Below are 25,037 nucleotides of genomic sequence, written 5' to 3'. Positions count from 1 at the left end.
GAAGTCTAAGGACGAAAATGCAAGTTATTGTTTTGTGGCGTTAAATAAATCTTTTTGGTTCACTGACCTGAAGAGGCATTTTGTTTGCTGGTTCTGCAAGTGCTTTGGTTTGTTGTGATTTTATAGATGCTCTTCTATTGAGTCCTTTCCCTTTACCGGCTCTAAGGACTATAATCCAATTTGTTTCCATACTCTCTGTATAATTCCTTATGTCACCTTCTCGAATGCTTGGATTAATTACCTCTATAACCCTAAAATTAAACTTATGTGCATACCCTAACAGCATAACATGTTTCAAGAGAGCATTAAGTTCAGACCTCATCCTGATGCTATATAAATGCTCTATTAATGCTCTATTATTCTATCTTTTACAACTCTGTTAGTTTTCCCTATATAAAATGAGTGGCAACATTCACACTCCACCAAGTATACCACATTTGATGTAAAACAATTAGCTGCTGTTTTAAAAATAAATTAATTGTTCATATCTTGATGTTTAAACTTATTAGTATTAATGAATGGACAAAATTTACATTTAAAGTTTAATTTAAAGACAAAGATGCAATTATTTTTGGCATAAGAGATGGATTCATTCTTGGCACTACACGATTACTATAAAAAATATATAAAAGAGTTTGCTGCATATCAATGCCTAAAGGCCAGACTTTCTTATAGTGGAAGTTAATTGCTACTAAAAAATGTCTTCTGCAAAACAAACTTTAAATCCATGGAAAGAGCTTGATCAAAGTGCCAAAGTCAGTATATACAGATATATAAAAGCAGGAGCAGTTTAGCTGGCTGAAGAAGTGTTGATAAAAGTATGTATTGTTATCATCTAGAGTTATAACAGGGAAAAAGAAAAGTGCTTTGAAGGTCATTGAAATTCTGTTCTGATGCAATGGACATTGAGAAAGTTTAGGCTGAAGAGGTCTCAAATGTAGCATTCTCCTTAGGAAAGTTTTAAGTGGTGGTCTTCAGACACTTTTGGCAGGTATGTAGGCAGAGATCACATTAATTATTCTGAAAGCAGACCAGGACAAACCTGTCTTATATAGATTGTTCAAGTAATTTACTAGCCTTTGACATGGACACTTTCTAGATGAAAGTCTCCTAGGTTATTTCATGATCTGACTCACTTCTGCTGAAAATTATGAACTATTTGGAATTAAGTGCAGCTATCAAAGCATGAAGGTTGAGGGCCCTGAGGCTTGGATGAAGTGCTAACCCTTCTGTCTGAGACAGAAATTTCCTGTACAGCGAATGAGACATTGCCGTGCAACATACCACCTTCTGCAGCAGTGCAAATCTTGGCTGCCATTCCATTTTAGACCTATGAGAATTAAAGTTCTTAAGTCCCTATTGGCCAGGAGTAGTACTTTCTGAACCAAAAGAAAACATTAAAGTATAGGGCAAGATTAGGGATCACAGGAAGAAGGTATCTGTACCCCAGGCTTTGTCTTCTTAAGCAAACTTATCCACCTGGGGTATTCTCCAGAGAGATGCTATACATACAAAAACTGATATGTCCATTTGCTATTCATGAGTGAAGGCCAGTAACATCACCAATGAGCCTACCAAAGCTAGTTGCTTGTGTGGTAGCTAAACTACCTATAAAGTGATTGATCCTATGTCCACATTCACCACCATCCATGGTTCACTTGTCTGGAAAAGGGTATACCTGTATTGGGTTCCTATCACATTATCGAAATCTGACAATCACGAACGGCTAAAACATCGAAAGTGTCATTCATCAAAACTGTCCTTGTGGGATCGCGGTACAGTGAGGATCAGTAAATTTGCCCTTTCCTCACTGTAGTGCAATCTCGGAGTTGGTATATATGATTAGCGGGGGATGTATGGGCACAGCCCCCTACAAGAACAGTTTTGATGAATGGCACTTTCAATGTTTTTGCTGTTTGAGATTGTCAGTATTCGATATTGTGATATAGACCCCCTGTATCCATCCTCACTGTTGCTATACCATGTAACAGCTGTGTTGTATATAACAACTAATTCATTAATGAAAAATAATGATACAATGACTGGCCATTACTATTCCAAAACATGCATGCTGATTGGCCAGCGTGCCCATTGTAAATCTGACACTATACCAAAGGAAAAGGTCTGGTCGTCTGGACTTTTTTTCCGTTGGTATATTGTCCAAGTTTTAATTTTTTTTAATTAAAAAAAAAATAAAGCTGTAGTCCCGACTCCGCACATACGAGAAAGACAGCATGAAGAAAATAGAAGGAAAGTCAGGTACGGTATTTAAAATTAAACACACGCACCTGATGTCCCTTGTATTTTCTTCAAGCTGTCTTTCTTGTATGTGCGGAGTCAGGAGTGCAGCCCTCCTACCCCTAAATTGCCACAAGCCAATAAAAAAAAAAAGAAATTACAGAAAAATGGAGCAACTTAGATCTTCTTTTCTCCGTTGTGTACTTTTCCAAGCACGTATATACTGGGTATGCGTGGGAACGCAAGTTCCAAACACATGCGCAGTACATCAGCAATGGTAAAGCAGAGCTGTCCAGTGGCAGAAGGACAGCATGGCACCGTTATACAAGGACATTATTTAAGAAAAGTAAGTATTTTTTTCTTAAATAATGTCATTGTATAATAGCAATAACCCACTTCTGGGTGTGGTAAACCTGGATTTACCCACGGTTGTCTTTGTTTGGTCACGAGGGTGAAGCCCTCATGACCACACCACACCAACCGTGGATAAATCCAGCATTACGCACACCCAGGCGTGGGTTATTGCTTAAATACATAACTCATTCAAGGCACAAGCATTGTGGCTAGTACTTAACACTGAAGGCTTTCTAATGTTTTAATATCAATTAAATACTTAGTTTTTAGCCGTGTTTATATGAATGTAACACACTTCCTGTTTAAAGTGTACTATAGGATCATGTCTTAACAGCATGTTATTCTTTTCATTAGACTTTTCTGACATTTTAGCTGGGCACTCTTTAGACATTTTTCCTATGTTCATTATATTTCTTTGATTTCTTATTTGACTTATACTCTTTTTTAGCATCCATTATCATCTTTTTCCATGACGGGAAAGCTTTCACAATTTGAAGTCACGTAGTATTTGAACTTTTGCTAACTCTGTCACACTGTTCCTACTCATCAGTGTCAGGTCGAACTTCTTGACAGAGTAGGGCACTTAAAATTGAAGTCTTTAGGTGTTGCTTATCTTACACCAGAATTACATGGAGGATATCGCTGATGGCTCTCTACTCTGGGAACTAGCTTACATGGGGCACAGGCACCACTCAGTCATTATGTACTATATATGGTTTATAGTTTTTGGGGCACAGGCACCACTCAGTCATTATGTACTATATATGGTTTATAGTTTTTCTTGGCGGTGAAGATGGACATGTTGTCCTTGGCACCAGATTTCCTTGATATAGCTCTTCAACAGGCAGTTTTTTAGATTTAAGTGGTTATAATATTGCTATTCCAGTAAATCAACAAATAACATTCATGCAGCTTTTTCTTCAAATTAAAATATAATATCAATTTTTGAACTTACTAATTAACATTAGGCCAAAATGACCAAAAAACTGCAAGCAAAAAAATGTAGTCATGTGACTAATGTATTTATTTATTAATATTTGATTACTGGGAAAGTCTGATTGGGTAGAAGCCCATTTTCAGCAAAGGCCCAGGAAGAAAAGCTCCAATAGTGGTCAAAGGGACAGCAGATGATGCAGAAGAATACTGCCCTTACATGGGGCACATACCATCTAATTTCAGAGGTACAATATCATGAGGCAGGCATTATTCTTGCCTAGGGGACATCTTGACAGTTTGGAAATGAGGAGACCAGGTTACACTACTGTGATTCTTTTCTGAATGGTGATCTGAAATTATGTACAACTATTCTCTGCTGTATAATAAAGTACACAAAGTACTATGCCAAAAACATGGATATTCTAAAGATAGTCTAAATAAATGGCAGACTACCTCGTTCATTTTACGTTTTGGGCAATATCCTAAGTGTTGCTTAGAAGTCATATCTTAATATGCCTTACAGATCATATGAAAAGCTTTTTGTTACCATTTATTTTTGTAGTAATTATGCTCTCATTATATAATGTGGGCTTTCTGATTACGAACTAAATAGGTTTTACGTTAGTTACTTTAGTGGAGCTCTGCTTATTAAGCATGGTAAACTTGTGTTTGTGTTTACTGTAGGCTGAGCAGCTGTCCAATTACTTCCTGACTCCATGTCATGTGACATAGAATTCTAATGATGGAATTGATAGGATATACAGTTAGGGTGCCAACTTTTCATGTAAAAAATTCTGGACATGTACGAGAAAGCAAAATGCGTGTAATTTTGGTACTCGACATGCAAAATTTTGCTTAATAATATTTAGATTGAACAGAGATGATCAAGCGATTATTATTATGATAAAGTAATTTTTACAATATCTATGTTACCATACTGTAAAGTATTTTGTCAATATAAGGTTTGAACTCATTTTCTCATGCATAATAATTTAATAAATGTTACCTAGTTAGTATAATAACTGCTGTATGGTGGCATTCAAATCAATATGCAACTATACAGAAAATGTAAGGAAACGGACAAAAACTGTTGCCATGTTTCAGCTTATAAATGATAGACTGTGGATGTCAGAGCAATGTACTGTGATATACTTCAAACAAATACTCACTCTAAACTATGATTGCCCCATAAGCATTAATTCTCTAATCCCCTTTTCTTCTTAAATGAATATTTCTATTCACTTTTTGCATTTATCTCCTGGAAATGAGCATGCACTTGACTCCTACTGGCTGCTTCTAATGTATTTTTAGTCCATGTGATGTTCTCAGTTGTCCGTTAAATGTTTTTTTATGACATTATACATGCTCCCTTGCCTTCCCCTTCATCTCTTTTAACTCTCAATCCATGCCACCCTTTTTGAAAGTGATTGGCTAGTGGTGGACCTTACTGTGATTGTAACTTGGTAACAGGAAGGTTGATCACATGAGTGGGTGATATACTCTAGTTGGGTTTGTCTTGGAACAGTTGTGAATGAATGTAAGATATAATTATAACAATTACAAAAGAAGTTTACATTTTGCTGTGAAAAGAGTTCATTTGCAGTAGTTAGATGCAATAAATTGGTGTATTGTTCTTTTGTGCTGCAGCATCCTATGACATATTATGGTTTGATAGAAACTTAGCAGAGTGAGGTGGAGATGGTATTGCTCGCATTATTGAAGAAGCAGCTCTCGAGTGGTTCTTTACTGCCATGTATGTAAAATTAATTCACTGGTTCTGGGTTGTGGTGAATGAAGCATACTTTTTGTTACACCTTATACAAAATTGGACAGTTGTATCTAATATTTTGTTAATGTTGCCGGTTTGACAGACAATTGATTTATTTTTTCTGGGCAAAACACTATCCAGAATAGGCGGCAGTCTGTTTTCTGGACAGTGTCCCTTAATTCCAGACAGTCCAGAAGAATTTTGGATGGTTGGGAACCCTAACTTTGACAGTCTGCAGTAGTTAGGTGTTTTCTGCTGTCTATAGCAGATTTCAAATACTAATAGTTGTCTAGCACGGGATAATAAAACGCATTATACATTTTACAAGGAACCTTATTTTGTTTTAATTTGCTTTTACTTGAATATAACTGTATTTATTTGGTGATTTACTGTCTGATTTATTGTGCATGCTGAAATCTGCAACAGATTACAGAAAACACCTAACTACTACAGGCTGTCAAACTGTATATCCTGACAATTTCATCATTAGAATTCTATGTCACGTCACATGGAATTAGGAATTATCTGGACAGCTGCTCAGCCTACAGTAAATACAAACAGGAGTTTACAATACTTAAGCATAGTACCACTGGAGCAAGTAAAGCAAAATCTATTTAGTTTATACTCAGAAAGCCCACTTTACATAATGAGGGTATAACCAGCAAAAGGAAACGGTAACAAAAATATTTGCATATTATTTTTGCAATGAGTTAATCAGCATGTCAAATGCAATTTCAATTGACCTTTGCAGTATTGAGCAAATCTCAGTGACTACATACATTTAGTTATGCACCCAATCACAGTCCTGCTGATAACAAGCACACTTCTTCCCGTGCTTTGCCGTCTGCAATGCATTTTCTCCCACTATACTTAGCATATCTATCATTGGACCTAGCATACTGAACATTCCTATTACCAATAGCAACAATTAACAGTAATAAAATTGCCTTTCAATTGGTAATAAAAGTGTTTTTTTTAGTTAGACTAAGGAATGCACATTAAACAAATAAAGAGCACATCCTAATCACACACCTCAGAAATGTGATTTATGAGGCGGGCTCCTCCTCCACCCCCATGCTTATATAAATTCCACAGTCGCACAGTCACAAATGATGTACAATAGCCTACCATTTACAATGCAATCCACCTCAGCACAGTCAGCCACAACAACGGTCAAGCAACTGCTGCAGAGCTGACTAGTAGGTACTCCACACAAACAAGTCAACTAACTACATAGTTGAGTAACTGTAGAGCTACCCTTAAAAATATATGCTCAAATAACACTGCACCTCTGCCACACGACTTACTGCAGTATAGGCTATATTATGGATGTCATCAATGTGATTGAAAGTTTTACAGAAACTATAGAATCTCAATAAATTAATTGCTGTACGTATGGTGATCAAAATACCTTACAACATTATCTTAAATACTTACTTTTGCTGTTGCAGTGCTTTCGGGTGTGTGCGAGACATTTCGGATAGCAGTTTAGCAAATTTCTGTAGATCAAAAAAAAAAAAAAGTTTATCAAAAATCAAATAATTAGATTTATACAGTCATTTACAAAATACTAGTGGTTTACTGGGTCATGTCAAAATATTACACAAAAATTGATTTTTTCCAGTTTGTGTATTCTATGACTCTTACAGGCTTTTTTGACAAGTCTTCCACTTTTCTTAGAAACTATTCCTTTTTCACAAATACTAAAGGGCCATTGCAGAAAAAAATATCATATGTTGATTTGTGTTTTACTTAATGTCCAGTGGTTAGTATTGTTTTGTATTCCTTTTTCTACTCAACAATGTCCTGATAGTGAGTGCCATACTGACATGATTTGCTTTTTTTTTGCACCATGTGCCACAACAAACTGACTTTCTCTGCTGTTCCTTTTGTTTCTAGTTGTTCTGTCCATTCACTTAAAATGTGAATATACAGTACTGTTCCTTTAGGTAAGAATTTCTGTGCATACTGTACATGTTTTTACCGACTCTGAAGTAGGTTCTTAATATCTTCTAGATGGACTTATGTTGGTCCTTTTGATTCAGTTAGAGATTCTAACTGAGTTACTTTTGTGTAAAAGAAAACTATATTTAGCTAAAGCATTATTATACCACCAACCCACTTTGTTAGCCAAAGGTGTCATATTACATTAAATGGTACCACTTCCTCAGTTATAGAAACATCAAATAACATCTTGTCAGGTGTAGATTGTTTCAGTTATTTTTTATTGGTTATTTGTTGGTTCTACAAAAGGAGAGAGTATTTATGTTTTTTGTGTCACATTTCCTCTTTTCTGGGTCTGAAATTTAATTGTGACAACTTGAGGGTGGCTAGTCCCTGTAAAGGAATGGTTTCTAGACTGTGTATCAAGCACTGAGTAAGCTTGAATCACTGAAGAGTCAACATTAGGTAGAAAACAAGCCATTTCTCCAAATACCTTGCCTTGTGGATTTTCCTGTCCAAAAATATTAAAGGTAATACACAAAGTAATATAGGACTTAGTGTGACAAGTTATAAAGAAATCATTGTGATACTTCATGCAGACCCAGAGTGGTGTACAGTAAAAAACTGAGCAGCATAGTAAATGTCACACAAAGGGAGAAACTGTTATGTGAAGCTTTATTCATATGTTGCATTTCATGGATCATTTTGTAGAAAAGGAAATGCATTATAAGATGATGAAAATGTGTATTTATGGTACAATTGTCCTTTAATCTAGAAAATCTCTGAACCTTTCCTGTCTGGCAGCCCTTAGTGTGCAAACAAGTGAAAATGGTGGTTAAATTTGTTTTCCATATTTGTAAACAGAACTTAAAAGTAGTGCTGAAAGCGCAGACCTACCACAACTGCAAACCAAACACATAAAAACACAAAGACATACTCGGAGGCTCTAATAAAAAACTTACCAAAACAACAGAGGCTCCCAAAGCAGACACCCAAAAATCCACCACCTTAAAACAAAACACAGGCAACACATACTTCAATAAATCAGTGTGTCAACCAATCACAGCCCTTAAGGCCAAACACCTTGCCTGATACACTAGTAATAGGTGACTCTATAGTCAGACACACTGATGTCCCACTGACCAGGCTGAGCAAGGAGAAGGTGACTGTGAGCTGTCTATCGGGAGCTAGGATCCGCCACATAACACACGCACTCAAGTCACTCCAAAGCAAGTACAAATATGACTCCGTCATTGTCCATGCTGGTGTGAATGACCTGAGACATACCTCCCTGGACTACATGAAAAGAGACATAGAGGAGATCTCCGATTATGTAGCCCAGGCTGGTATGACCCTGACCCTGAGCAGCATCTTGCCCTCACCAAGAATGATACCACAATACAAAGACAAGATGATCAGCTTTAACAATTGGCTCAAGTACTGGTGTCATTCTAAGGGGATCCAATGTCTGTCTGCCTGGGATGACATGTTGGACAAGCCACTCTGCTTCGCAAGGGATGGCTTACACCTGTCACCACTGGGCTTCCGGATATTGGCTAAGGCTCTTGCCACCCCCATAGTGCCTTTTTTAGGCAAGGCTCAAAAGACAAACCCACCTCCTTAGAAAACAATAATGGAAAAAACTAAGGGTAATGCTGCTCAACGCCAGAAGTCTAAATCTCAAGATGCAGGCACTTGATGCACTCCTCAGCATGGAGAACATCGACGTCTGTGCAGTAACTGAAACCTGATTCAAGGCTCCTGAGAGCACCCCAGTGTTACCAGGCTATACCTCGTATCATGCTTTTCGGCCCCAAAACCCGGGCCGAACCACAAAGGGAGGGGAGTGTCCATATTCATCAAGGACACCCACACCTCCAGGTTAGTAGCAACACATGAAGCATCAGAGACCATACAGGTGCAACTAACCATAGGCAAAACTGCTATACAACTGGTAGCATGTTACAGACCACCCTCCCAATCTCAAGAACTCCACTCAGCCTTCCTGAAGACACTGGAGGATATGAATGTATCACAAAATACCATCATACTGGGAGACTTCAACTACCCAAACATAGATTGGGTACATTATTCTAGCCCTAATACCCTAGCCCAAAGGTTCCTGGAATTCATAAATTCAAATGCACTGGAACAATTAGTCACCTCTCCCACTAGGGGAGATAATATACTAGACCTGATCATCACAAACATGGGGACAAAATGCTCCACACCGAAAGTATACCCCTCACTAGTGAGATCTGACCACAAACTAATCACCCTGGATATACATATCCCACCTCCACCCCCAGCACAAAAGACCACAGTGAAAAACTTCTCAAAAGCATACTTCACTCTTCTTAAGACTGAGATGGTATCCTTTAAGCCCACTGTGCCAGTGGATACCACATCCCACAATGCCGAATCCTTCACAAATGCTTTCTATGGACATCTCCAAGAATGCATGGATCATGCAATCCCAAACAAATCCAAGTCCCTCTCCACCAAAGGTAAGCGTCCTGTCTGGTGGACCTCAGCCATAAACAAATTGTATAACAAAAGAAGGAAGCTACTGCACGTCGGAGCAAAATCCCATGAAGGGAAGACATCTCTGATCAACATTAGCAAAAAACTACATTCTCTCATAAAAACATCCAAGGCCAACTTTGAGAGAAAAATCGCTAAGGACACTAAAGATAACCACAAAGCCTTCTTCAGCTATGTTAGAAACCTGGGCAGAAACCCTCAGATATGCTCAGAGTTGGTTCACAACAATAAAAAATACACTGAACCCACAGATATTGCCAACATTCTGGCTGACAGGTTCAGTGCAAATTTCTCCCCTCCTTCACCCCCAAAAGAAGAAATACTTATCCCAGCTGAATGTAATCTCCCTGTCATCTCAGATGTCCAAGTGAGAACCGCCCTAAACAAAGCAAAAAACACAGCATCAATGGGACCTGACGGTATCCCAGGTTGCGTGTTACGTGAACTCCAAGAGGAGCTAAACCCACACATAAAAATGCTATTTAACCTCAGCCTTACTTCGGGATATGTACCTGAACACTGGCGTACAGCAACAGTGGTCCCACTCCACAAGGGGGGTGCCTCTACAGACCCTGGAAACTACCGCCCCATAAGCTTAACCGCCTGGTCTGCAAAGCTATGGAAAGAATCATCATGGAACTCATAAACAGAGACATAGGGAACCTACAGACACTTGACCCCACCCAGTTTGGCTTTGTAAAGGGCAGATCCTGCCTTTTGAAACAGTCACTAGAGCCATTGACGAGGGCAAAGCAGTCCATACAGCATACCTAGACTTGGCTAAGGCCTTCGACACAATATCCCACTCAGGCATCATAGATAAGCTCAACAGCTTAAATATAAACCCTTATGTCACTAGATGGGTTGCAAACTGGCTAAAGGACAGAACCCATAAACTTAAAATCGCTGGAGCAATGTCAGACTCAAAGCCAGTCACAAGTGTTGTCCCACAGGGATCTGTCCTGGGACCCCTCTTGTTCGGCATTCATTTCTCAGATGTTAAAGCAAACACGGGAGGGCTGTGGCTGACAAAGTTCGCAGATGATTGCAAACTAGGCGCCATAGTAGATACACCAGCAGACACACATATCCTACAAAAAGGCCTCACAGAAATGGACAACTGGTGCCGGAGTCATGGCCTTAAACTAAATGCCAAAAAATGTATAGTCATCCCCTTTGGGAAAAACAAAGTACCCACAAATTATCACATAGACAACAACCCACTGAGTACTGAAAAGGTAATCAGAGCCCTAGGGACCCAAGTCGACAGCGACCTCTCATTTGATACCCACGTTGCCAAAGTGGTTAGAAAAACATTCTATCTTGCACACCTCATCATGAAGGGATTCACATCCAGATCCAAGGATGTCATTGTACCCCTATATTCCTCCCTCATCAGACCCATGATTGAGTACAATGCCCCATTTGGTATGTACCTCACCCGGCATTTGCAACAGCTGGAGAGATCACAAAAGTACCTCACCAAGAGGATCAAGGGTCTCCAAAATATGTCTTATTCTGCCAGACTAAAGAAACTTCAGCTCTATTCAGTATCATACCGCTTGCTCAGAGGTGATCTCTGCCTGACGTACAAGGCCATGTCCAATCAGGATCTGATGGACATGCTCCACCTCAAAAAATCCAAGTCCATCAGGACCACGAGAGCTAAAGACTTAAACCTCGGCACAAGTATGAATAGGACATGCTGGAGGGATAGATTCATAACCCAGAGGCTTCCCATGCTTTGGAACAAGATCCCAGTTCATATTAGGCAGAGCCCCTCACTGACTCTCTTCAAGAGAAATCTTGATGAGTGGATGGGAGATCGTAAGTTTACCCCAGGGGTCACATCTGTGTCACTGCTAGACAGGGGCACAGTAAACTCATTCTATTATATAAGGGGACCTTCACTGTGTCACTACTAGACACAGTATTCTTAATTTATTCTGTACATTTTTGTACCATTTCATGGGGTGGCAAATGCCACATCACTATGGCTAGGCTTACAAATGCCCCAGGGCAGATAGCCTAGTACTATACTATGAAACTATGAAACTATTACTATTTTTAAGGCTGTTTTTATTACTTGTTTGCAAATCATATGGTGGCTTTTCTATGCCACCGTAAATTGTTATTAATTGCTATTCTGAGTCTTTAGCTGGCATTGCAACTGAAAATAGCTCAGGGATCAATCCTTTTTCCTGGTGAAAATAAACAAACAAACAAATGAATAACTAACTAAATAAATAAAAATGAAACAAATACTTTAGGTAGAATTCTAGCATGGGCTACACCACTTCTGTCATTTCTCAGTACGTCCCCTTGGAAATGTGTAGGAGGTATGAATATGACACATAATCTGTAAGAGGCAGGGGTTGCTATTCTTAAGAAGTGGAACTATCAAACAGTATTCAGTGTAGAAGGCTAACCTGACCAATAAGCAGTTACTTCCCAGTTTAACTTCCGTCATCCTGATTATTTTGGTTTATTTTAATGCAATAAGCATGACTACTAGAAGAAATAAAAGCCTAATTAAAGTCAGCACAGGTTACTCATTTGTTAAAATGTATTCCTTTAACATATTATACCTACATATTTATAATCTATGAGATCATCAAAGTCTTTTTGTGAACTATTAAGAGGAAAAAGCTATAACACAGAAATATCTGCTTGCTAGTGACCTCATTATGTAACTTTACTGGCAAAATATTTAAGTTGCACTTAATCGTGCGATTCCTTTTACTGACTATGCATTCCATCTGAAGTACCTGTTTTATCCTATTCAGTGCCACAGGTGAACAGGAGCTTATCCTGGCACCCAGTGAGCACAAGTTAGAGAAACTAGTCCTGCAGAGGATGCCACTCAATCACAGGATGTTAACACACACTCTGATAAACTACAGGCAGTTTTGAGGATTACCACTTCAACTATGGCACATCTTTGGGAAAGAAAAAACACATAACTCTCAGAGAACCCATTGTGGGCATATAGGGAGGATTGCTTCTGCACAGAAGTTATACCCGCCAGGAAACAAATAGGAGAACGGTGAGGCAGCAACACAAACCATTATACCATTGTGCAGCTTGATTACAAATTTTCCTGTATTTACTAAGATAACAAAAACAAAATAAGACTAGGGATGCAGGATAGAAATGAGAATTTTACATAAATGACAGCTAGAATAATCTGTCATTTTAATTAACAATCATTATTCCTGAAGTCCTGCAAATGATAACTAAGAAAATGTATTTTTTTTCTTTGCTGGAGTACACTTAACGTCACACAAGCAGCTGTTTGTGTTTTTCATAACCACTAAATACCAAAACCACACCTAGTGTCAGCAAGAAGGCATTTTGCCAGCTATCCTATAGAATGAAAGTGCAGTACTGGGACGCTGAACTGCATACAGAATAATATGCTATCTAATAAAAGAATTGAAACGTAAATCTTATAGTAGTTTTAAATAAGATATTCATCATTCTAGGCTCTGCTACAGAAGGATTTGAGTAGCCTTATGCAAATTATGCAGTATCTCTCCAATTCAACAGAAAGTGAAAACTCTCCCTAAATAAGGAAAGAGCTCAATATAATGATGTCTGCAGTTCAGCAACACTCCATGCTTACCTCTCCATTTTCTGGTGCATCACCATTTCCAAATGTGCTTGTGATAATCAACAACAGGGTCTCCTCTTTCAGTTTGCAAGAGTCATATTCATCCATACAAATGACCTATACAAAGTACAAAACAAAAAACATTTGAGAACTGTTCTCTTTCATTTTTCAGCTTTTCCTTCCATGTGATAAAAAGAAAGTAGTATGCATGAACCATCTTTTTAACCTGTCTAAAATAAAAGATTCAAAAAGTGACTGCAGTTATAAAAGTGTGTAGGTTGTTAAGAAAAAGACTGAACTCTAGAGGACTCAAGACACTGGCAACCTCAAAGTGGCAGAGAAGCTGGGGTGGGCTAGAAAAAAGATACAATCTTCTTTGTTTAGGTAAGGGCCCAGACTGTGTAGGTGCAGATAAATTAGCGCGGAAGCTTTATAGATGTTGCAAGATCTCATAAATGGCAACCATAGGCTCTGCAGGCCCATTTTAATGTGGCAGTATGAGGGTCTATCAGTAAAAAGTGAGGTTGCGGAACTGCACACCAGCTGCAGATGATCAAGCTCTGACCATAAAAAATCCCCACTACATGGATTTTTTCAAAAAATGTCTTTATTGCAGTTTTTAAGGTTAAAACATATGTGACATTTGACAACAAAAAACACATACAACAAAACATAACAACCTATATACAATATATACAAAGAAGTCATTTCAAGAATCCAATTTTTTGTACTAACCACTTATTCTACAGTGATAAGAAGAAACAAAACAGTAACCATTAGCTATTTAGGGGGATATTATACATACGAGGGAAAGATAAACTAAAACCTTTACATAGAGTACATCTATTTATGAACAGCTTATCAACATAAAGATTTGTAAAATGACAATGATAATAAGGTTCTAAATATAGCCTTATTGACTTTCTTACATATATTGAATATTTCACTTCTAAAATTAATATTTTTACTTCTTGAGAATGAAATCTAATAGGTATTCCCAGTACTCTTGGTGGTATTTACATTTTTTAGTCACATATAGTAGCTTGTGGGAGGAGATGTATTTGATTGCTAAATTCCTTAAATCTTCCCATGAGAGTGGGGGTGCAAGGGTCCAATTCTTTGTAATAAAGAATTTGACAAAAGCACATATGGTGATGAGAACATGCTTTAAGACTATGGGAAGATCATTTATATTAATGTGCACTATAGCTGTTTTCCAGGATAAAGTACTTTTTAGGTAGCCCATTTTCTCTAGTCTTGCCCTTAATGAACACCATAGGTTATGAACTTTATTACATTCCCACATAACATGGAGAATGTCTGCTGGTTGCTTAGTGCAGTGAAGACATTCAGGTGGGTATTTGCTATTAAATTTACTAATTTTTTGAGGGATAAAATATACATTATTGTTAATCATAAGTTGTGTGTAAAGCAACTTTTTTAACGGACTGAATTTGAGCATGTTTTTGATGGCATCTTTTTTATCTTGTTCATTAATTTGTGGGTTTTTCTTTTGCCAGTATGAGGAAAATAAAGTACAATTCTGATGTTTTATATCAATTATAAGTTTGTAGACTCTGGAAATTGTTTTCCCCTTGGTTGCTAGATTTTTTAGAATTAACTGGGATAAATTAGTGTCTTGTTTATCAAAATTATCAGGTGGAAATTTGGTGTTTACAAGGTATCGGAGTGAGTTCATAATATTTACGTATTTCTTTGGGAGATTTAATTTCTCTCGTAATTGTGTTATATCACATTCCTTCCATTTGTAAATTTCCCATACTGTAAGATCTCTTATTAAGGGATAATCTTGCAAGTTTATCAGTTGATTATTTAATAGTAAATTAGGATTAAGGTGTATAGGTTGCAGTAAAAGGAGGGCATTTAATAACTGTACAGATGAAAAGAGCTTTTGAGTAGTTAATACCATTTGTTTAATAAGTGGATGTAAGTTCTTAACATAGATAGATTTTTTATTTAAATTTAAGAATAGGAGAGCCCTAGGATTGCAACCAAGTGTCTTAATTTGTTCATACCAAAGTCTAGACCATAAGGGGGATCATACATTTGTGTTTGATTCATAATTTAAAATTTGACATAGCCTATATGCATTAATAATACTATAGTACAGTTTAAAATCAGGTAACCTTAATCCAACTGTAGATTTAGGAAGTGTAAGCTTTTCATAATTTATTCTAGTAGCTTTGAGATAACAAATAAATCTGGATATAGTTCTTTCCATATCTATAAAAACATTTTTGGGGTATAATTGTGAAGGTAGTGTTCATTTGGAAAAGAATTCTTGGTAGCAGGTTTATCTTAGCGACACTACTTTTTGATAACAAAGACATGTTGATAACAAAGACATATTTTTCCATCTGTTCATATCATTTTCAATCATACTCCAGGTGTGAGTTAAATTATTTTTAATAATGTCACTAAAATTAGGAGTATATATTACCCCCAAGTATTTCAGTTGATTAGTTAGCTCAATGTCGCTCTCCGGGAAGTAAAAGTGCATATGTCCAATGGGATTTAGTGGGAAGAGATACGATTTGTTGGGATTTAGTTTGTAATTTGAGATCTCTGAGAATTTGTCAATGGCTGTCAGTATTTTAGGAAGATCTGTTGTGGGGAATTGTAGGTATATATTTAAGTCATCAGCAAATGCCGAATATATAATTTTAGTATTTAATACTCTTGGAATGTGTAGAAAAGATTTTTGAGATATAAAAAGAAGTAGGGGTTTGAGATCTAAATTAAAGAGGTAGGGAGAAAGTGGACACCCTTGTCTTGTGCCATTTGAAATGGGGATATGATTTGTTCTATTATTGTTAATCTGAATAGAAGTAGAGTACATGGATTTGCTGTAATTTGGCTGAGAAGAAACCAAGGCATGACTGACCACAGCTAAGTCTTCAGAAGAAAAACAATATTTAACATGAACCTTTGTGCCATATATTATTCCACAGGAGTCTGTCAAGGAACTTGGTTTCTTCTCTAGGACATGAAATGAGATATCTTACAGGATAAAGACTGCTTTCAGGCAGGCATTTCAAAACTGCTACAGCTTTTGGTTTAAGTATGATGAAAGAGAAGTTCAGTTAGAAACACTGCACATGGGATAACTTAAGCTCCATTTTAGATTTATTGCTGAAATCAGTGCTAGTTAGTCCAATCCTGTACAGTGCAGATTACAGGAAAATGTTCACAATGAGTCCAATTTCAGGTTTTGGGTTAAGGCAAAATACTACAGCTGTTTCCATAAGTAGGTGGGATACCCTAGTATGATAGTAAGTACAGAGGATTAAGGTTGTGAGCTTTTAATGAGATTTATCCTGAAGTCAAAGTTTAATTCCATAAGCCTCCATTTGCTTGTTGTGGAATTGTAAATAAGTCACTTAGCAGATAATGCTCCCTGGTTGAGCCTGGAAGAGGTGTATGTGTGTTTGCTCTCTAGTGAAGTCAACAAATAAATAACCTGAACACTTCAAGGGGAGATATGGTTCCTATCACTCCTGTTCACTGGAAGGGGTTAAATTCTTTTGTTCTATGAGACTGCTTTATAATGCTTTTTGTATGATTACATTAACACAGTTCACAAAAAAGTAGCATTTGAAAACCTCAAGTATTTACTAGCAAGATTTGTTTAACCTATACTGATTGTGCAATTTAAGTAAATGGGAAGGAGGCTACTTATTAAAAAAATTATCTCAGTATGTCCAGAAGTCCATCACAAAATGTAACAACTGAGTTACAAACGGTGATAAATAAATTGATAATGATTCAAGAAATTAAATAATAGCAAAAGTACCAGCCTGAAGCCAAATACAACTACAAATCTATTGTTATAATCTGATTTTCAAATGGTAACCACGCCGAAACAAATAATGATCAGAAATGGAAAGCTCTATAGACGTTACATAACCTCTTCTGACAACTAATACCAGAAAACTATTAGGCAAGCATAACAACATGAACACTGGTACATGGTTTTGAAAATAATAAAAAAAGTTGTCTGAAGAATATGGAATAGGATATTCTGAAAACCTTAGTACAAAATAACACATTGATAAAACCACTGCCAAGCTGTTCACCCATGTGTTGGACCAGTTATTAAAGTTAGAACGGCATGTGAACATCCACTTTTCTGAAAAATGTACAGTCATGTGTAATAAACAAAATATAATCCACAAAAATACATTAAACATGCCTAGGCTAAAACAAAAGTCATAAAATACTAACAGTAACAGAGCCTATTCAGAGCTTTATTTTAGTAAACTAGCACAATGCTTTTCATTTTTCAGTAACTGTTCAGCACTGAGCAATGACAAATGTAAGTTAATTCTCTTCATAGATTTCTCAGTGTTTAACAATACTTTTGCAAAACAAATCTTTGCACTATTGTAGAATACTCTTAAGGAGCTTTAGTGTACTGTCAATGTGAAAGTACCTAATTTTGGCATAAGATGTTCCTTCTTACCTTTGGGTCAAAGGCACGTTTAAAGATTTTGCAGATAGTCTTGGCATAGTTCTCTGATTTTCCGGTTTCTGTGGCATACAGAATTGTCACCTTCACACGCCTTGCCATGGCACGACTAGAAAGCTTCACTACAAATCTTGCAGCACTGTAGAGGAGTAAGATAAAGGATTTGTGTTATACCACACGTATATGGCAGGTTTTGTGAATGCTATAAAAAGAATGTATGCAAATTATGTAAATGCCATGCAAAACATTTAAAATATTCTACACCTGTGATATGTAATTCTACCTTAAAACTGAAAGAATAAGTAATATTCTATTAACTGCATTTGCTTTTTTTGTCATATGACCTACTCAATTTTCTCTGTGCCCCCCCCCCCCCCCCGCACTTGTCAACACCCATCTGAGAACAGCTCCTTTCTTTGGACCACACCTCCTCTCAGGGCATCATCAATGAATACCCCCCCCCCAGGATGGACATGCCCATATTTCCCTGCTGTATCAGTCAGCTGAGCTGCTAATCGAACCTGGGTTGCCTGTGCTTTATCCCTTTAAACCACTGGAGTGGTTGGCATATCAACTGTATTTGTTATGATAATTTCATGACTTGTGTGAATGCCTGGCTCAGTAAAGGTTTTAGGGCTTCTTATTCTAGTAAATCATAGCAGTAATGTAGCCATCTCAAGGGAAATTTTGTCTCGAAGGCACACAGAGAAGTACCAAGAACTTGTAAATAATGTTTGATGCAGGGTGAGGGAGGGTATCATAACTCCCACATTTGGGGATGTACTCCAATACCTCCTTCAGGATTATATATTCAAATCCAAATCACAACACAGAGGAGAAAACAAGCAATATAAGTATAGATTTTGTCCAGAAATCATTTGTTAATTGAATCCTGAAAATTTAACCCATTCAGACAAAGGAATGACCACTGATAGTTTTTTTTTCTGTCAGGAGGCACACCACTATACACTTCATGCAGGGGGGATCTAATTTCTCCACTCTCTAAATTGATACAATTTCCATGGTCAGACCACTCTGAGACAGGTTAATAGCAGTGTCAGTAACCACCTGTTCAGTTGTGTGTGTTCAGATGTCCTTCATGTACATAATTTAAAACCAGGAGGAGAAGTATTATGTTGGTTTTACAAAACTGGGTTATCTCCTTTTTCTGCTGTTTTGCAAATTCAGAAAGGGAGAATAGCTTTTATAAGATTCAGTGATCATAATTATTTGATCTGAATACAAGTACTTGTACTTTGAAAAATATCCATATCCTGACAAAGATTGTTCCTCGGATGAAAAAGAATGTACTTTAGATTTTTCCTATAACAGCACAACTATAGTTATGTACTTTTTCTTACTACATGAGTACTAATGCCTTCATTTATTATTTAGTAAATTGCTTGTATGTAAATGAGTTTGCCAGCAAGAAACTAAATATAGTACAATATACATAGTATAGTGCAGTCTAGTGTAGTATACTACAGTTCTTTTGGATAACCTATGGGTGGACAATAACTGAACTCTTGAACTTCAGTTGCCCAAGGTTCAACCTGATGACGATTGGAGCTCCTCCGCAGGAAATCACTGTTGGTGAGTTCTGCCAGCAGTGATGCCCTTTTTGGGGAATTTCTCCATTCTTTGAGTAAGTTTGACCATCAATGTGGTATATATAAGTTTGGGGAGTGTGGGAGTCTTGCCTTCTGCAAAAAACAAGTTAAAAGTACTTTTTGGCGTTTTTTTTTTTTTTGCAATGAATGCAGTTCAGGAATTCCAATCATCGGTGCATTCATTTTCACCCAGTCACAGTGGAATTATTCTTTTCAGTATATTATGTGTGTTTGTTCCCTTACCTGAAGATTTCAGCTGGGATTAGGATAACATCTGTCCAGAGGGGTCATCACTGAGGAAGCCATGCAGGTGTTTTTTGCCCCCGCTAGTATCCCTGCAATGAGGAGAGTTATAATGGCTTAACCACACCCGTGGGCAGGAAGATATGTTATCTGCTTCACTGTAGAGGTGCACAATGTCCTCCCCATGTGAATGCAAATTTCTAGGCACCCACCTTGAAGGCTACCCCCATGAAGTGACTATGGGAGCCAAGGGATTGTGGAAACATGCAACCTGCTCTACCTCCCTATCCCTTCCAGGATGGGCATGCCCGTCTTCCTCTGTCAGCACAGTCAGGTACCTGAACTGCTAATCAATCTCAGGTCACCTGGGCCATAGTCTGGGTTTTATCCCTCAATGCCTCTGGAGTTGGCAGTAGTATGACTATTTTTTTAACATCTGAATAATGGGAAGGGGCCGGGATGGTAACAGAGAGGGAGAGACAAAGACAAAGAACATTCTTAATAATATCAGAATATTGTTAAAATAAAATTAACCACTGTTTGAGTTGAAAGTAAAACCTAACTATTACGATATGATGTGATGCAAATGATATGAATGATCTTGTTAACAAATATTTGATTAAATACATAATTAAATAAATATTTCAGGTATGCAAGTGTGAAAACTGAAGTCTCTTTGATGTGAAATGCAAAGTATAAGTCTGATAATCCATACTTTGCTTATAGTTAGTTGCTAGACATGCAGTTAAGGAGGCCATCAAGGAGCTCAACTCAGTTTTCCATTTGCCCCAGAGGACTGTATGGTTAAGTGACTTGCTTAGAAGAACTCAGAAGGCAAACTGAGGATGAGGGAATCAAACCACAGACTATTCACAGCAGCTCATTAATAACTCCTAGCCTTAGTCATCTGTGTTGACATTGTGATGTACATCATTCTTTAAAAGCAACACTACTTAGATCAATTTTTTCACTTTAGATTTAGATTAATACAAGATTACTAACAATATAATGGGATGCAGTACAGAGCTACATTTGGAATTCATATTACAAATGCAGAAAATAAAAAATACAGTTATAAAAGCACATTCCTTGAGAGAGAAAACTTTTCAAGTACATTTGAAACACTGGACTGATATTTTTATATTTCAAGGAGTTGGATGATCATACTTAGCCATTTCTTTAAAGTGTATCTTCTTTTTGTTTGAGGAACTGTACATCTCCTTCCATGCATCAGGCTGTAACAGGAAAGAAATACTAAGTTAGTTGTGGAAGGACATTCACAAGCTACATCCTACAATCTCATCTATTGTGCAGAAGGACTATGTACGGAAAGATGATGAAAACTTACAGTTTGAGAGCAATTACATATAGTATAGGAAAACCAGAGGCATGGCCTAACAGAGGAAAACTTCTTTCCCAGAATCATAGTGAAATGTTAAAGAAAGCTAGACTGTTTTACATTTCACATACAACAGAGCTGCAAATAGGCATGGCGGTGATTACTAGGCTAACAACCTGGGGGCAGGGCTTTTTAAGCCTAGCTATGCTTCCCAATGTGAGGATTAAACCCTGCACCTTGTGTCTGTGAAGTAAACACCTTAACCATTATGCCAACTCCCAATACTTGACTAATCTGCATGTCTTTCAGACTGCTCCCCTTCACACATCCTTAGCCTCCACTAGGGATTGCATCTGGAAACACCCAAATAACCACCTACATTCCCTGGGATGGACACTCACATCCTTCCCCTGCTGCTCCATCAGTCACTTGACCTACTAATTGAACATAGGTCAAGTTGGCTGCAGTCTGGGCTGTATCCCTCTATGCCACTGGAATGGCATTTTTCACAGAGGTATTTTTCAAATTTATACAGCTTCTCTTGGGTCAGGACCATTTACATGCCTCTTATTGTTGATTAGTAGTCACAAATCAGCATTCTTTCTGCCAGATAATATTCTATGACCTTCTGAGTAAAGTACAGACTGGACTGGAGTAAGTCAGCACCATTGTACTCTGCTTATGGTAAATCTTGCTATGGAGAGTGAGTGGCACCACCACAGTCAAATTTGTCAGATGAAATCAAACAGATTCTTATGACTTACCTGATAGAAGTAACAAGGGGTAATGATGTAATTTATCATTTCTTGATGGAATACAGGTGTCAAGCTTCCTGAGAGTGGGGGAACAATCCACACCCAATCAGCTGGGCACCCTCCTCGAACCCGGTATTCATTCTCCATGTGTTTCATGAAAGACTCTGTGGCAGTGTGATGATCCATGATTGTTACGTTTGCACTCTGTGGGATGAAAGGAGTGTACAGAGATTAAGAGATGTTCGGCTGTTGTGGGTAATCTTTGCTTATTCTCAGTATGTGTCCACCGGTGCTAGAACCAATGATATGAAATAGTGTCAGTCAACAAACGTCTAATTTAGTCTGGATGCTTTGCTTTGTGCCAGCATTATCCAGCTTACCTTTTCTGTTCCATGAATGTCCTGTTTTGTTAATATCTATATCGGCAGTGCCAGTTTAACTTGTCATGGAAATGGATCACAGTCTTTAAAAACTGTTCAATAAATGCTTTCTCTTTAAAGTGATTTCAGAGAAAAGAAACATAAGCCAATATTATATATATATATATATATATATATATATATATATATATGCAGATATAAAGTCTAAATACTTTGTTTCTATGAAAATAAAATTGAAAAGCTCATGCAATATTATTATGTGGGCTCACCTTGGATTAGAATAAGAGAGAAAAAGAAGTGGTGCTGCATGTGTATACACACACACAAACACACACACACTCACGCGCATACTCATACACTTATACATATACAGGCGAGAGCAACCAAATCAAAGCAAGAAACTTTTAATAAATATTTGTCATTGGCCAAGTACATAAATGTGGGACTCAAAAGCTTTGTGCCACAGAACAAAATTTCACAATAAATTATGCAAAAACTGGCAAAATATTAAAAAAACAATAACATTGTTCCCCATATATGTGCTAGTGAAAGCAACTTTCAATATTTTGCTGGCTTTAGCATAGAAAACTATTAGTATGATTATTGTGTGAAAACTGGCCTCTCAGCATTAAAAAGGTATGAAAGATTGTCTCTCAGCACAAAAAATGTAAGAAAATTGGACTTTTTACTCCAAACTGCATGAGATATGTGTCCAAACTGCATGAGATATGTGCGTGCGTGTGTGTGTGTGTGTGTGTGTGTGGGTGTGTGTGTGTGTGAGGAAGGATAATGATCCCATGCAGGGAGTAAAGAGGCTTTTCCCAAGCAGTTTTTGGTGTCTTTGTCTATGTGGGTAGATGGTTTGTAATCTGCTGTGGACTTATGCACCAAGACACATCCATGTGCCTTTCCCCTTATGCCTAACAACAGCTTAAACTGAAGCTTCTGGGGCACTAGTGAACTGTTTTCTCATCTGTATAGAAAGAATACCAAAGTCAGAGAACGTGAGAGACATTAAATTTATATAGGTGCCAGGCAGAAATACAAAGTAGCAGTGATCACCACTCAATGAAGTGTGATTATTGTCATTTGTGTTAAGATTGGGGGTCGCAATATTTTAGAAAATTCCTCTTACTCTGAGGTACAGCAGTCTCAGTGTTAGTGCACAGACATACACCCACACACGTGCACACACACACACACACACACACACACACACACACACACACACACACATACAAACACACGCACACATATTCTATTGTTAATGCTTTTCCTAGTTATACTACTTTTTCTAACTGATTAGCAAATGTTTCTTGTGCCATTTAACATTATGATCGGACACCTTAGCTGACAAAGGAACCCATTCACTTATTTTACCTATAGCCATAGTACCTTGGGGGCTATTTATGAAAGTAAATACTGGATTCACATACCTGAAAACTGTGAAGAACAGCGATATTCATCTCGACAGCTGCTATATCTTTCCAAAGGGATGGCGACAGTCTGGTATCCAGACCTAGTCGTTCAGCAAACTCCTGGAGAATGAAGTAAGATGCTTATTTATTTACGCATTCATTTTCACTTACTGCTTTATTTATTTTAGTTATAGATATTTCTGCAGCTAAGTACACATATCATATACGTGACTCTTTTTAGACACATCCTCCAAGTCTGTAAAAGCAAATGTTAACACTGCATATATATTTGAGGTATAATTTTGATGACAATGTAATACAAATTATCTAGGGGAATATTGATTCAAATTGTATGAGTAAAAAAGGCTCAAAGATGCAAGCTGTATGAACTCAGAACAAAGTGTTAAAATCTAGTATTTCACCATGCAGATAAATGCCCAAATAGCTGCTATTTAAGAATGTGTTGTCAATTGGTATAGATAATTATACAAACCATAATGTGCATGCAAAGTGTAAGAAACTATTAACACTCCTTAATGTACATAGTGCTGTAGTTTTTTGAAATATTTTTAACTGGTGCATAAAGCTTTACAAAAATGCTGAGTGGACTGCTACATTTATAATAGTTCACTGGGATGTTACTGCTCAGTAGTAAGGATTTTCAAGCAGCCTGTAAATGAAGTAATATCAGTAGGTCACCTATTAGATGGGCAGCATAATAGCACAATTTTTCTATTCTAATTATTAAGAAGCACTGAACTGTTGCCCTTACCTGCAGCAGGTTGTATCTTTGATGGTCACATAGATTTCTCACAGCAATCTCAGTTGTTAAGTACCAGCCATTGAAGGGGGCGGCAGGGAATTCTAGACCCCCAATCTCCAAAAGCATGCTAGCTGCAGTAGGCAGCACATGCCACTTCAGATCCATGTCGTCTAGAAAGTTCTTCCTGTAGGATTTGAATGACAGAGAACAGATGGTAAGTGACATATTCACAGTCAAGAGAATAAGCAGAAACTACTGAGGCAAACAACCCAAACCTGAAAACGATCATATATGGGACAGGGTTGATTTTAGTTCTCTTTCTGAAGTAAGAAAGTGAAACTCACATGGAAGAGGGTAAACACCACTTCCATAGGTACAGAATGCCATAACACCTCGGAGATTTACACAGACAAGACTTCTATGAATTATTATTAGAAGCCTGGAACTCAAGTAGATGTAAGCAGCTATTCCTCTACAAGCTGTTCAGATATTATGCCTGAAATAGATGGACATATTCCCTTGCATCTCACTATTAGTGTTGCTATATCATATCTTTGAAATCAATACATAATGTGTAATTGCATCACCCAGTAAAACATGAATGTGCCACACGGGATCTGACATTATCAGTGTACTGTAGAGC

The 25,037-nt window shown here is 37.5% G+C and overlaps 1 protein-coding gene across 1 annotated transcript in view; it reads right to left on the bottom strand.

Moving 5' to 3' along the window:
• LOC122798549 (nitric oxide synthase, brain-like) overlaps positions 1 to 25,037 on the bottom strand; it is a 140,163-nt gene that overhangs the window by 42,150 nt on the left and 72,976 nt on the right. Inside the window, exons 8-14 of the mRNA XM_044067602.1 lie at positions 24,404 to 24,578; positions 23,650 to 23,751; positions 21,843 to 22,037; positions 20,907 to 20,974; positions 17,881 to 18,025; positions 13,410 to 13,514; positions 6,734 to 6,795 (exon numbers count right to left, since the gene is read on the bottom strand). Coding sequence (XP_043923537.1) covers positions 6,734 to 6,795; positions 13,410 to 13,514; positions 17,881 to 18,025; positions 20,907 to 20,974; positions 21,843 to 22,037; positions 23,650 to 23,751; positions 24,404 to 24,578 — 852 coding nt within the window. The remainder of the gene's footprint in view (positions 1 to 6,733; positions 6,796 to 13,409; positions 13,515 to 17,880; positions 18,026 to 20,906; positions 20,975 to 21,842; positions 22,038 to 23,649; positions 23,752 to 24,403; positions 24,579 to 25,037) is intronic.

Source organism: Protopterus annectens, chromosome 3.part1 (assembly GCF_019279795.1).
Source record: "Protopterus annectens isolate FY-2018-M chromosome 3.part1, PAN1.0, whole genome shotgun sequence".
Taxonomy (NCBI): domain Eukaryota; kingdom Metazoa; phylum Chordata; order Ceratodontiformes; family Protopteridae; genus Protopterus; species Protopterus annectens.
Note: the sequence above shows the minus strand (reverse complement) of the source record. Positions and strands in the feature narration are given on the sequence as shown.